Here is a 13,998-nt window from a genome sequence, read left to right on the forward strand (position 1 = left end):
CAGTTCTGAGATTCCAGGCCTGTGCTACCAAGTCTAGGTTATGTTTATCTTTAGCATAAAGGATAATGGGTTTCATTGTGTCATTTCCATAGTTGTATCCTGTAGGTTGTCACATTCAATCGTTGATTGCCTCTTCATCTCTCTCAAAAGATGCCCTTCTGATTGCTAGGTTCTATAAATAAAAAAAAAAAAAAAAAAAAAAAAAGAGCCTAAGTGTCCATCTGTGTTTCCCCCGTTTTCTTTCCCTGGTCCAGTCAGCCTGACCCACACCTGAGAATCAGTGACCTCACCCACCCTGTGATACCACCATCCTTGCCCCCACTACCTAGAGCAAAGCCAGTGGGCTGCAGTACGAATTTATTCACACACACATTACATAGAGCAGGTGTCACACTTAGGGTTTCTATCACTGCAATGAGCCATCAATACCAAAGTGCAAGTGGAGAAAAGGGGTTATTTGGGGTCCACTTCCATAGGGTAGTCAAATGTGAGAGGAAGTCAGGAGGGGAATACAAACAAGGCAAGAACCTGGAAGCAGGAACTGATGCAGAGGCTGAATTTTTTTTTCAAATATTTATTTACACTAGAAAAGGGCAGCAGGGGCTGGACAGACAGCTCAGTGGTTAAGAGCACTGACTGCTCCTTCAGACTTCCTGAGTTCAATTCCCAGCAACACCATGGTGGCTCACAACCATCTGTAATGGAAATCTGGTGCCCTGTTCAGGTGTGTCTGAAGACAGTGACAGTGTACTCCCATACATAAGAGGAGTGACTATCAACCCTTCTTGTTAATTCCCAGCAGCTGCAGTTGGCCGGATATGTTTCACCTTGGACCCGATTCTTTGTCTAAAGTTAGGTCTCCCGGCCTCTGCTTAGGTTTCTCAGTTTCTCAATCCCACTATACATGGTTGGTGGGAATTGAACTCAGGACCTCTGGAAGAGCCACTGAGTCATCTCTCCAATCCTCGTAGCCTGGTTATTAATCCTCCTTCAACCTGCTGGGGCATCCATCTGGTGCTTCACCCATTCCTCTGCGGTGAACCTCTTCACACAGCTGTCTTCCACGTGCCAGGATTCAGGATGTGCAGCGAACACTGCACAGCAGAACCTCTCCACTCTGAGCGCACACACATATCCACGCACAGCTCCGGATTCGTGCACTTCCATGAATTTGCATGTGTACTTGATCTTCTCCTTCTCCTCACAGAAGTGAGTGACAGGCAGCTGTCTGATGCCCTTTTCTATTTCAGTCTCTAGAAGCTCGAGATCGCTCTTCTCTGCTTCAAAACCAATAATTTGCTGGGTTTTGCCATCCAAACCAATGAACAAATATCCCCCATCCGTGTTTGCGAAAGCAGAAACAGTCCGAGGGAGGAGCCCTTTGATGTGCTTTCGCAGGCGTTTCGCGGAAGGCGATGTAACTTCAACGTATGTGGATCTGGTAAAGTGGAACGTCTCCTTGTACTGAAATTCTGTCTTGTTAAAAAGTGCAGTAGCCAAATCCTCCAGGTGACATTCTTCTTCTACCCCAGGGCAGGCTCTACTTGCAGGCGACTCCGATCTGACACGGGGTCTCCCTCCAGTTTCCTCCAGGTCCTGGAGAAATTCTAGAGCAGCGTCAGCACTCACCTGCATGGAGGATGACAAGCTCCTCGCATACAAATTGGTTCTCAGGGTGCCAATAGGCAGTCCAAAGATTTCCTGGCTCCACGAATTCACGTAGATATAAAGGTAGCCTTCGCTCTCCGAGAAGTTCAGGTGCCACTGGACAAACGGCAGGCATTTAGAAACAGAGGCTTCCAAATCTAGTCCCAAGCCATCCCTAATGAAACTATAATTTTCGTTTTCAACTTTAACCTTGATGGCTCCACCTCCCGAATTCAGGAGAGCACATACAGCTAGAGAGATGTTTTCATTCTCCTTCTTCCTGAGGGTAGAGTTCATTTTCTTTCTATCCTTCTCTCCAAGTGTGATTGCTCCTAGATTTAGACCCAGCTTAGCATATGTGGCTTCCAGATCGACGCTGATGTCCATTTTCCCAGCAGCCTTTGCATTTTCCAGCTGAATGTCATTCCTGGAAAACAGACAGAGACGTTAGAATGAGAGCTAACCAGGAGAGAGCATCTTCTGTACCGTGAGACCAACAGCACAGTCCTCGGGTCATAGGCTCCACGGGCTCAGTCAGTGTGCAGGTAGAGAATTGGTTGGGTTTTTTTTTTTTTTTTTTTTTTTTTTTGCAGACTTTGCACTTATTAGCAGAACTTTTATGCCTACTAGTTTTTAGATGTAATGTTACAGGTATAGTTGAGCGTGTTCAAATTTTTAATCCCATTTTAATCTTTTCTCATTTCTTTTCTGGTCCTTAATATTGTATTCAGTCTTCTTTCAATAATCCCTCAGTGGAATCTGTATTGGTCTTTTCTGTACCACAGGCTTTAGTTATGCAGTGATGTAAACGTGCTTATTTTGTGTCTATTGGCGGTTTGCCTGCATGGATGTACCATGTGCCTGCAGTAACCCTGGAGGCCAGAAGAGGGGATCGTATCCCCAAGAACTGGAACTACAGGTGGTTGTTAGCCCCATGTTGGTGCTGGGAAATGAATCTGGTGCTCCAGAAGAGCAGCCAGTGCTCTTAACCCCTGAGCTATCTCTCCAGCCCAGTTTCAAATTATTTATGATTATTATGATTGTAAATAAGATGAAGAACAATACAAAGACATCTGACATTGACCTCTGTCCTCTAAACTCCAAACATTACAAGCGATTACTATTCCTTAATCCCAGTATCTTTTTTCTATCTTAGGAAGGCTGTCCAGATGTGAAGGCTGTCCATTTGCTCTACCGACCACATAAGGGAAAGCCTCTGTCTCCATCTGGAAATGCCACTGAGAGCCATAGATGCTGGTATCCACCTACTTTCCCGGCACATGGATTGCTAAAGCATAAACTGTAGGTTTGTGTCAGTGGTTTTTGCATGAGAATGGCCCCCATAGACTCATATATTTGAACAATTGTCTCCAGTTGATGAAAATGTTTGAGAAGTATATAGCAGGTGTGGCCTTGTTGGAGAAGGTATGTCACTGGGGATGGTCTTTGAAGTTTTAAGAGACTCACCCATTCCCAGTTAGCGTTCTCTCTCTCTTTCTCTCTCTCTCTGTCTCTCTCTGTGTGTCTCTCTCTGTCTCTGTCTTTCTCTCTCTGTCTCTCTCTGTGTGTCTCTCTCTGTCTCTGTCTTTCTCTCTGTCTCTGTCTCTCTCTGTCTGTCTCTGTCTCTCTCTCTGTCTCTCTGTCTCTCTGTCTCTCTCTCTCTCTCTCTCTCTCTCTCTCTCTTCAATTCAAGATGTGAGCTCTCAGCAGTTCTGTTACCATGGACTCTAACCCTCTAAAACCCTAAAGCAAATTAAATTCTACTTTCATAAGTTCACTTGATATCTTAGTTATGGTTATTATTCCTATGATGAAACACTGTGACCAAAAAGAAGATGTGGAGGAATCGGTTTGCTTAGGTTACTTCCACATCACATTCCATCATTGAAGGAAGTCAGAACAGGAACTCAAACAGGGCAGGAACCTAGAGGCAGGGGCTGATGCAAAGACTATAGAGGGGTGCTGCTTACTGGCTTGTTCCCCATGGCTTGGTTAGTCTGGTTTCTTCCAGAACCCAGAACCACCAACCCAGGGGATGGCACAACCTACAGTGGGCTGTGCCTTCTTCCATCAATCACTAAGAAAATGTCCTATGGGCTTGCCTGCAGCCCAGCCTTACAAAGGCATTTCCTTCATCAAGGTTTCTCCTCTGAGTTGATTGACTATAACATGTCACTTTGACATACACATAGCCAGCATAACCGACTGCTTGTCAGTTGTTGTGGGTTAGCCTGATGCCACTTGTACTCTGATGCTAATATTGGTTCCTTAAGACAAGAGTCTGCACATAGGCCCAAGGAACAGCATGTGACCTTGCCTCCAAGTTATTTCTGATTGGTGAATAAAGATGCCAACAGCCAATAGCTGGGCAGAAGAGACAGAGGCAGGTTGGGGCCTGATAGGAGAAACAGGAAGAAAGTGCAAAAGCCACCGCCATGAGTCAGATGAGTTCATAAAAATGTAGTCCCGAGGGCTGGCCACTTGGATTTCAGAGGAGCCGAGATGAAACACAGTAAGTAATACTCGGGGTTATCAATAGGGAGGTAGATTCTAACCGCATAGACAGTAGACATCTGCCCAACTCTTGTGCTGTTTAAGGCTTGTTGTAAATAAAGTTGTGTGGGCCTTTTATCCGGGAACTGAATGATCACAGCAGGGTAGAAACCGAGGTAATGGACTAAAAATGTCTACAATAGTCAGTCTGTTAAGCCACCACCTTTTTTTTTTTTTTTTTTTTTCTTGTTCAAACCTACCAAAACCAAAAGCAAGCTTTCAAAAGTCCTTTCAGTTCTGCCCAGTCAGAAGCTGCAGCCCACCCTGTTCCATGCTCTTCCCCATTCCCTCCCAGGCCCTCACCCAGCATCCCCTATTCTCAGCCAGCACCACATCTCACACCAAAGTACAAAAGAACAAAGGTCATGACATCCCCAGCCCCGGAAAATTCAGAGATCACAGGTCTATAGTGCAGTCACATTTACAGGAGCTGTGGGCTAGCCTACAATACTGGCCATTGCACTGGTACCTCTGTGACTAAGAAAAATTGTCGTTCATTTAAAATGCGCATCTTTTAGGCAGGTATCTGAGACTTTTTCCTTCAAAAGCAAACAGGTGCGCTATAAACCCAGGCATGTAAACTCATTAACCAACCTTGCAGTTTTAGGTCTGCTTTACCATTCAGATTCCCATCCCCCCTGCCCCCTTCCCCCACTCCACCCCTGAAATTCTAGTGTTGGCTGAAGAAAGTTCTCTGAGACTTTGGTTTGGAATTTAAAGTGTCTTGTTAGCTGTTCTCAGAGGGCAAGAACTTGGCACCCAGATTCGGGCATTGCAGGTTGGCAGGGAGACACAGAGGCAGGAGCAGTAGCTGCCTCATGGAGAATAAGGAGAGATGGTGCATTTTCCCACACCTCTGAAACTGTTTTGCAGTTGGTTTGAGAGAACATTATAAGCTTTGCAGGGCTCTAGCACCTACCTCATTTTTTTCATCTTGAATACAGTTCCACTTCCTCCCTCCCTATTGGTCATAATTACTCATCTCCCCAGCAGGTCAGGTGGGGAACCCTCAAGAGGCTCCTGAGACCAGCAGAGCTGGTCTTAGCTGAGCAGAGCCTTAGCTGCTGTGTGTCTCCAGTTTCCTCTGTCTGCATGTCTCTCCCTGTCTGCCCTTATCTCTCCTTTATGTTTCAACTCTGAGGTACCTTTCACTCTCTTCCTAATAAACCTCTTAGACTAGATCTGTTGTGTGACATATTTTGTCAGGGATACACCAGGGCACAGACCTGCCAAAAGTACACAATGCCTGGCTTGCATTTTTATCCTATGCCCTCTGCCTCTATAGTTCAGGCTCAGACTAAGCAGAACCTGAGCTCTCTCCCTGGACTCTTAAGCCCTCCCTCCACCCAAGAAGACACAGGCATTTGCCCTCCTCCACAGCTCACCAGGTTGCCCAAGCCCTTCACAGCCAGTTTGTTAACACTTTCTTAAAATGGGCTATCAAGACTCTAAGGAGCCAAGATTCCTAGTAGAGACAGAAACTAACCAAAGTTCCAGAGAGAGGTGGGTTGTACTGATGACCCCCCAGATGGTCCCAGAGCAACTAGACTGTACCCAGGAGTGGAAGTGAGAGACAGAAAGGGCATTAGGGGTGGGGCTTGAGTAGGCTGTAATTCAGTGGTCACGTACCTTTGAGCTCTGTCATTGCCTTGCTCAGTTGCCTGAAGTCCAGTGCCCATGCCAGCAGACAGCCCCCTTGGTGAGGCAGGCTAGTGTCACCTGAGAAAGACCCTCTGTCTGCCACAAGTCCTGGCCAGCAGATGTCTTCGACAGTGGGCTTTAATACTTGGAAGAGTTCTAACTGCCACCCTGGCTGTGTGCTCGCCTCTAAGCCCACCTGAGTTCTTTGTTCTTTGCTGCATTAAAGCCTTGCACAGATGGATCCCATCTCAGCTCTGGTGGAAGACTGAAAATCCCAGAACTGTGAATGTCTTTACTCACCCTCCCTCCAGGAAGTGAAAGCCCTAGGCAAGAAGGAACCACCACAGGGGTTTTCCATTGGTCAGAATGAAACACAAACCTCACCAGTTGAGCAATCAGATCTTTTACTTGCTAAGTGCCTCAACCATTCCCAGGGCAGCAGGCAGTTCATTTGCTTAAAAGAGCAGGTTCTCTGTTAAGGCCTCTAGAGTCCCTCCAGTCCAGGGCTTAAGACAGGCACAGCACTCCAGATTCCTAGAGCCCTCTGGGAATACTCTCTATGGGTTTCTCAGAGCTAGAGTAAAGCACCTCTCCTGCCACTTTGTTACTGTAACACCTCCCTAACTCAGTACATCAAAATTTGCCTTAAGAACTGATTCTGGGGAAAGGGAGAATGGGACAGGGGTCTCGGGGGAGGGGGCGTGAGGGGCGGGAACCAGGAAAGGGTTTCATTTACATTTGAAATGTAAATAAAGAAAATATCCAATAAAACATATTTAAAAAAGAAATATTGTCAGCATGCATTTTAAACTTTCAAGGATGTTAATTTTTATTACAATTTAACTGCATGTTTTAGTACTATGTTAGTCTTAATATATAATTTTTGACTTGTAGAAAAAATAAATTACTGACTTGTGAATTAAAAAAAAAAAAGTAACTGATTCTGTTTCTGAGTGCTTTGGAACTGAACACAATATTCAGTTCCTTTGTTACATTTTTACACCTGCTCCGCCCACTGTCTCCCTCTCTTACCCAACTGCCTGCACTCCCACACCCCCAAATCACAGGCTTAGGATGTTCAGCTCACTGGGGCTTCTCTGCTGTGTATCTCTTTGTATGGGGAGCATCACCTCATTCCTACTCCAGACTCTTCTGCCTTCCAGAAGAAGTGCAGCCCAGAACTCCACCCTAAGGGTCCAGAACCAGGGCTCTTCCATGTGGGCTGTTTCACTGCCTGTCACCACCAGTTTCTGAGGAAACTGACTCAGAGACCTTTAGAATCTCTTTTTTGATCTCTAATTTAAGAGATGAAGTGTAGAAACTTTCCGGAGGTGGCGAGGGTTGCGGAAAACATGCAAAACTTAAAGGGGAATAGATGCATCAACACCCAGAAACTGAACAAAAAAAAATCCCCCTTTGTGCTTGGGTACCAGGAGGTGATAAGAGGAAGTGGTTAGGGGGTGAGGCTTAGCCAAGCCAGTCCAATGAGCATATGAATTGAACACAGCTGAACTCCTCCCCCACCCCAGCACAGCCTCTTGCTCAGGACTGAACCCTCCCATTTCTAAGGAATGTCCCAAGACTAGCCAGAGGCCAGGGCAAGCCAACAACCAGGGCTTTGAGGGACCTGAGGAAGAAAAGAAGAGGGGTAGGAAAAGTGGGGGAAGCCAGGGAGGAGCAGCATCTGGATAGAGGAGGCTGCTGGGTGGAGAGAGTCCGGTGCTCATGCTCTGTGTGCCTGCAGACTTCCCAGTTGTCTTCTTTCCTTCCCCTCTCCTCTCCCCTCCCTCTTCCTTGCTTCTCTCCCAGTCCTTCCTCAGAGCCAAGGTTCAGTTCCAAAGTCAGTGAAAAGCAATTCAACTCCAAAGGTCAGGGATTAGAACTGCAGCAAACTCTGGAACTTTGAGATCAAGTACAAAGTGCAGGGTCCAGGCTTAAGGAAGAAGCCAGCCAGGAGAGCATTTGTAAGGAGACAGTTGTCTGAGTCCAGCCACCTCAGGGACAAGTTCTCCCTCTGCTGACAGGGTCCAGCTTAGTTCCTGATCCCAGCCAGGAGCCAGCTCTATTGTTCCCTTCTCATCTTGAGTTACAGGCCAAATATGGGGGGGTGGGGGGGGGGTGGTGCCGTGCCATGGCTACCAGGCCTCTGAGTCAGAGACCTTGAAGCCAGGTGGCTCAAATAAGGCCTAATCACCAACTAATCACCAATGCTTTCTCCTGTCTTGTGACTGACAATTGCCCCGCCTACCTCCCCACCCCCACCCTGCCTGAGTCAGAGCAAAGCACAATGGAGATTCCATTGCCCAACCCCTTGTGTCAAAATATGACTATACAAGAATACAGGCCACCACACTCCACCTCCTTCTGTGGTCTCATCCTTTAAGTATGCGATGCAATTTCCCTTGAGGGACACAGTCAGCTCCTGACTTGAGTGACAACGCCTTTGTTCTTGACTGGTCAGTTTTTGCTGCCTAATTGAAATACAGAGATTGCTTTGCTGAATTCTCCTGACAAGCTGCTTGATTTGTCTTGGCTTTCCGGACTCCCAACACATTGAAGAAAGACCAGAAACAGAACAAACTCCGCCGACCATTGTTTCAAAATTGATCTAAGTTCATCTCCAAGCCCCGAGTTATAGGGTAACCACATTTATTAACCATCCAGGAGTGTCTGCACTGGATGGAGAGAGGGAGAAGAAAGGACATGTTATTTAACCAGAGATGAGGTAACAGAAATACAACAGTTAGGTTTCACTGCTTCAAAACTAAAGTTCTCTCTGATGAATCGAATCTGAATCTTGATGGAGCCACCTTGAGAGTCTGGGGAAATCCAAAGGAAATCTGGAAAGTTTGTGAGGAAAGTGGTTGGTTTTGGACCCTGGGACAAGGGACTGAGGCGCATATTTTACATATGAGGTGCATATTTTACATAAGAGCAGACCTGGCCTCAAGGTTCTCCCATCATCCCTCAGTCCCTACCTGGCATACCCTGCCCCCATTTTCCTCCTCCTCGTCCTTCTTCTCTTCCTCCTGCTCTTCCTCCTCTTCCTTTTCTTCTCTCTGTGGGGAAGAAATCTCGCGGTCAGGGGGAGGGAGTCCGGCGGCAGGGTCCGAGGGCGGTCCGGCATCAGGGTCCAGGGCGGGCTTCCCACATCGCCAGCGGAGAGTCCCACATTCACGCAGCTGTCGGTGGGCGGCCGGCGGCTGCATCGACAAGGTTCCAGGGTTCCAAAAGCTGGGAATCAGGCGGAGAGACCATGGGACACGTGGAGTCCGGTTTTCCAAAGCTTTATTGTTCATGATATGGTTAATAGATGTAAGTGGTACGCGCTTCCCCCGCCAAAAGCCAGGGGAGACCAATCTTATAGGAAAGGGAGAAAGGGGAGGGAATAACTTAATTACCTACGCCCCTGGCCTTTTGATAATTCATTAATATTTAAATCTCTGGAGGTGGAGACTTGTTAATCTCGCCCTCTACCTGTGTCCTACCTGACTGAAGGTAACAGGTTAAATGGAGTTACCTTGTCCAAGGCCCAACATCTCTCTGTGTGTCCCTTTCTCTCTTTCTCCTCCCCGGGGCCTCCTTCTCATGGAGACTTCCCTGTCCTTCTTCCTTGGGGCCAGTGAACTTGATCATCCAAGAGCAGCTTCCCAACAAACCTGTTTTTAATATATTCTAATCTGGCTTGAATTAGATCATTCCACTAGTGGTGAAGGAATATAACCTATCAGAAAAGCATAAGTCTGCAGGATGAACATCCAAGGTGCACTTGAGACAGGAGACTTCGTTGGATTCGGTGTTTGGCTCCAGCCCTTTAAGAATTCCATGGTTCCTGATGTAGATGATGAGGGAGAAAGAGGACATGAGGTGGAAGAGGAGAAGGGTGAAGGATAGAGTTGAGGATGAAGAATGTGAAGATGAGGAGGAATGGGAGGATGGAGAAGAGGTGGAGTAAGAAAGAACACTGATGGGCTCCAGCCTTCTTTATATTTTTCTGGTTTCCCCAAGCCCGTGGAGCAAGCTGGAGCCTCTGCTTCACCCCCATAGTGCTCATGGCTGTTAGGTCTCAAACCTGGGACAAACTGGGTGACTGAGATACTCATTAACATATTAGAGCCGGCCATGGCCTCCAGGTTCTCCCAGCATCCCTCAGTTCCTACCTGTATTAGCCAGGGTTCTCGAGAGTCACAGAACTTATGGAATGTCTCTCTATATTGAGGGGATTTATTGTGATGACTTACAGTCTCTAGTGCAACTAACCCAACAATGGGCGGCTATGAATGGGAAGTCCAAGAATCTAGTAGTTGCTCAGTCCCATGAGGCCCTTTGTTTCAGCTGGTTGTCTGTAGAAGTAGGTTCTAACAAATGGGCTAGCAAGTAAGTGCAGGCAGTCAAAGAGTGTATCTTCCTTCTTCCAATGTCTACATAGGTCTCCAGCAGAAGGTGTGGCCCAGATTAAAGGTATGTACCACTACACCTGGATCTAGGACTTGCTTTGTCTCAGGCTGATCTTGAACTCAGAGATCTCCTTGTTTCAGTCTCCTGGGATTAAAGGCATGTATTACCTAAGCTTTTCATGGCCACTATGCCTCAAGATCTCCATGCCAAGATCCAGGTCAGAAACTTGTGTCTTCGAGCGTCAAGATCTGGATCACAGGTGTGCCCTCCAATTCTGGATCATAGTTCATTACAGATATAGTCAAGTTGACAACCAGGAAGAGCCATTACCCTACCTGTTACAGGGTCCTCCTGGCTGGCACACTCTGCCCCCTATAATAATCTTCTCCAACTCAAACACTAGACTGGTCTTTCCCTTCCCCAGCATCTTTGAGTCCTCTATAACCCAGCCAGGCTACCTATGCCGTCCCCTTTGCCCTTTTGCCCTTTGGCGTCCTGGCCTCTTGGCTGCAGGCTCCCCTCTCTCCTCTCATTCTCCTCACATGGCCTTGCTCAGTCTGCCAGTCACATCCACTGTGGACCCATTTAGATGCCCATTTTCTCCCTCATATCTGCAGCAAAACTCCTCCACACCTAGGAGTAGCCTGTCACCTTTGACCTCTGTTTCTCATTCAATGGCCCCTATCTTTTAGGTCTCGATGCCCTTCTCAAGGGTTATCAACTTTTGTCAAGATATACACTCTACAAAATACAGTGGGGAAAGGATCTCTACACTTGTTTATTATAAATTCATTTTTATCCTTTGCTGTCTTAGGGGGTAACCTGGAAGGAATCCACACCTCTTAGCTATGGCTGTGGGGTCCTATGAGGGGCAGAATGCTCTATCTCGCTCTGTTGGAAACTGGACAGTGTTGGGCCCCTGTGTAGTGGAGAATAGTGTCAGGCCCATGGGAAACTCCAGTTCCCCACACTCCAAAAGGCAGTCCAAATAACTTGTGAAGCCAGTTTCTCTCTGCCAGAAGGAGTCATTTCCCCTACCTCTGTCAACAGGGACTCATGGCTCTCCAAGAAACAAGTACCTGTGCCACCTCTCAGCACAGCAAGGCCCCTGCTAGTCTCCAGGCTCCCTCAGTCCCTACTCACCAACACTTCTTTAAACACCTCAAAGCCTCCAGTCCAGTCTCCTGGCTTTCCCTGCCCACCCCCACTGTCTGTTCATGTGACCTAGCTATTCTCACCATGGTCTGTCCCTGCTCCTCTCCCCTCCCTTGCATGTAGCCTTTGGTCAGGTCCGACCTTGGCCATGTTCAGTCCATTTCTTTCTCTCTCTGCTCTGGACTCTGCAGATGCCTCTGGCTGTTCTCTCTCCCTCTCTCTAAATAAAACCTTAATTTTCCCATGGAACAGTCATGTAGGCAGTGTCTTTATTTCTGCCCCTCACATAACACACATATACCTGGTGCCAAAACCCTCAGATACACATGAAACTACAGTTTTCCCATTTCATTCTATATACACTGAACCCAAAGGCTACGTTGTATCTGTTCATATGTTAGCATTTACCAACAGGTGACTTTCTCTTTTTCCTGTTTAGCAAAAGGGACTGCTTTTAAAAAGGAGTTAATAAGCTTAGCAACAGGTAGGTCTGAGATGTTTCCGGAGTTATTTTGAAAACACACTTTCTCCTTTGACATGATTAATGCAGTCTTTAATGTACATTCCTACAGTGTAAAGTAACACTCTGTGTGTGTGCATGTATATGTGAGGTGTGTGTGCCTGCTCCTGTGCATGTTGGGTGCATACTTGTGTGTATGTGTGTATGCATGTGTATGTGCATGGATGTGTGGGAGTATGTGTACACATGTGTGTGCCTGTGTGTTTTTGTGTGTGCTGAGGGGGATGCACATGTGTGTGCTACTGAGTTTAATATGCAAAAAATTTACATACAATACTTACATCTATCTTCAATAGGGCAATTGGTTTTTGGTTATATTTCTGTAAGCACCCCACTTACTTACCAGACCAAGGTCAGTTAATATGGTCTCAAGGAATTAAACCAGGCCCATCGGAGGGGATACAGTAAGCCAGAGGTCGTGACAATATTATTGAGATCAATCAGACTTTTGATACCTTTATTAGGAACAGACTATAGTGGCAATTGCCAAGATCAATACAGTTGTTGACAGAATACAGTGATGATTGCAAACTTTATAGGTTACACAGATTGGTCTCTAAGACCAGTTGTCTTGTCAAGTTTCCATGTCTCATTGACTACTGAAGAAATACATAGAGAAACACAAAGTGACCTGAATGCTTCAGTACCTGAGGAAGTGCCTCAGTCTCTCAGGAACAGGGAGGCACATTGTGCCCCAGGAGCCATGGACTCCAACCTGAAAAATCCATGACCCACTCCTCTCAAGTTCAGCTAGGCCAGGCCCACTCCATTACTCCTGGTAATTTTCAGGTTGTGGTTTTTAATTTTAGGCTATACAAGACAATCTTCAAAGCAGACAGGAGCAGCAGATTAATATTAAGTCTATGATACTTCCCAGCAAAACCAACAGAAAACTTCTCAGAGACATTACAATGAGACATAGTTTAGAGGACCAATTAGAAACAGAAAAATAAAGATTAAATATCTTGGCTGTGTTCTCCGGAGCAATGGAAGAGGGTAATCCATCCAACTTTGAATGCCAAGTGGTTTATATTGCATCATGCAAGGCCTGAACATACTCAAAATATCATGTGACCATCCTAGTTTGGGGAATAAGATTAGCTGTGGGGGCACCCACAAGATCTCAGAGTCGTTGACATGAATAGGAATATTATTCTCTTCCCGGTTAACAAATGAGGCACAGGAGGACCAGACACGTAAGCACAGTTTATGTTATGTTATGCTTCAGTAAGAACAGATGCATTTAACAAAGACAACATAGTAAGAAACAGCAATTCAGCAGGTACACCTAAGACTTCATTAATTCTTTCCCTTCAGTCACTAGTTTCCTCCTCTGAGTCATTGTTGGTAGAAAGACCCTGTTCTTCATGACTCTGCAATCCTTTCACCCTGGTCTCCTCCTTTTCTTCTGGCCTCTGCAGATGCCTTAGACACTTCATCTGACTTCCACTGGTCTACTCAGTCTTTCAGCTGTCCACACCAACTTTTAGCAGCCTGAGGGAAAAACACAAACAGTCATGACTTCAATGAATCGCTGGAACCCAGTGATTCAATTGGCCAGGCATAGCATCTCTCCAATAGACTATGACCCTGAATTTTTCTGGAGGAGTCCAAAAATGTTCTGCAGCAGTGAGGTCATCCTTGTTGAAGAGTAAATAGAAGATGAGATATTGTGAAAAGTGGCCATATTACCTTTCTCTCTCTCCTATATTTTTAAATGAAGTTTAAATTGTCCTTTAGCTCTTTCCTGGAAGATGAATTCTGAGGGTCACATGGGATGCTGGGGATACAGGTTATGCCAAACTGTTAGCAAAATTGTTGAAAAGGCTTGGCAACAATGATGTACACCGGAGCATCATCCACTTATAATATTTTGCATGGCCCTAAAACAGCCAAAGCTCTGAGGAAAAAGGCAAGAATATTCTTTACTCCTTTTCCTGAAAGGGGAACAGCAAAAATGAGCACCGAGTGAGTCAGTGTCCACAATGACACGAACATATATTTCAGCCTCCCGAAGCTAGGGACATGAGTAATATCAATGTGCCAAATGTGAATTGTCAACAATTCTTGGGAAGTCCCAGGGC

At 46.2% G+C, this 13,998-nt stretch overlaps 2 protein-coding genes across 2 annotated transcripts in view; one reads left to right on the forward strand and one right to left on the reverse strand.

Moving 5' to 3' along the window:
• Positions 1-554: 554 nt before the first annotated feature.
• On the reverse strand, positions 555-6,153 carry LOC117710982 (schlafen family member 2-like). The gene is made up of 2 exons (XM_034506343.2): positions 5,830-6,153; positions 555-2,074 (listed from the first exon to the last, which is right to left on the reverse strand). The coding sequence occupies exons 1-2, from the start codon at positions 5,877-5,879 to the stop codon at positions 991-993; spliced, it is 1,134 nt and encodes a 377-aa protein (XP_034362234.2). The 5' UTR covers positions 5,880-6,153; the 3' UTR covers positions 555-990.
• LOC117711002 (schlafen family member 9-like) overlaps positions 4,084-13,998 on the forward strand; it is a 28,368-nt gene continuing 18,453 nt past the window's right edge. Inside the window, exon 1 of the mRNA XM_076936164.1 lies at positions 4,084-4,159. The gene's annotated coding sequence lies outside the window, so the exon portion shown is untranslated. The remainder of the gene's footprint in view (positions 4,160-13,998) is intronic.

The sequence above is a fragment of the Arvicanthis niloticus genome, chromosome 6 (genome assembly GCF_011762505.2).
Source record: "Arvicanthis niloticus isolate mArvNil1 chromosome 6, mArvNil1.pat.X, whole genome shotgun sequence".
Taxonomy (NCBI): domain Eukaryota; kingdom Metazoa; phylum Chordata; class Mammalia; order Rodentia; family Muridae; genus Arvicanthis; species Arvicanthis niloticus.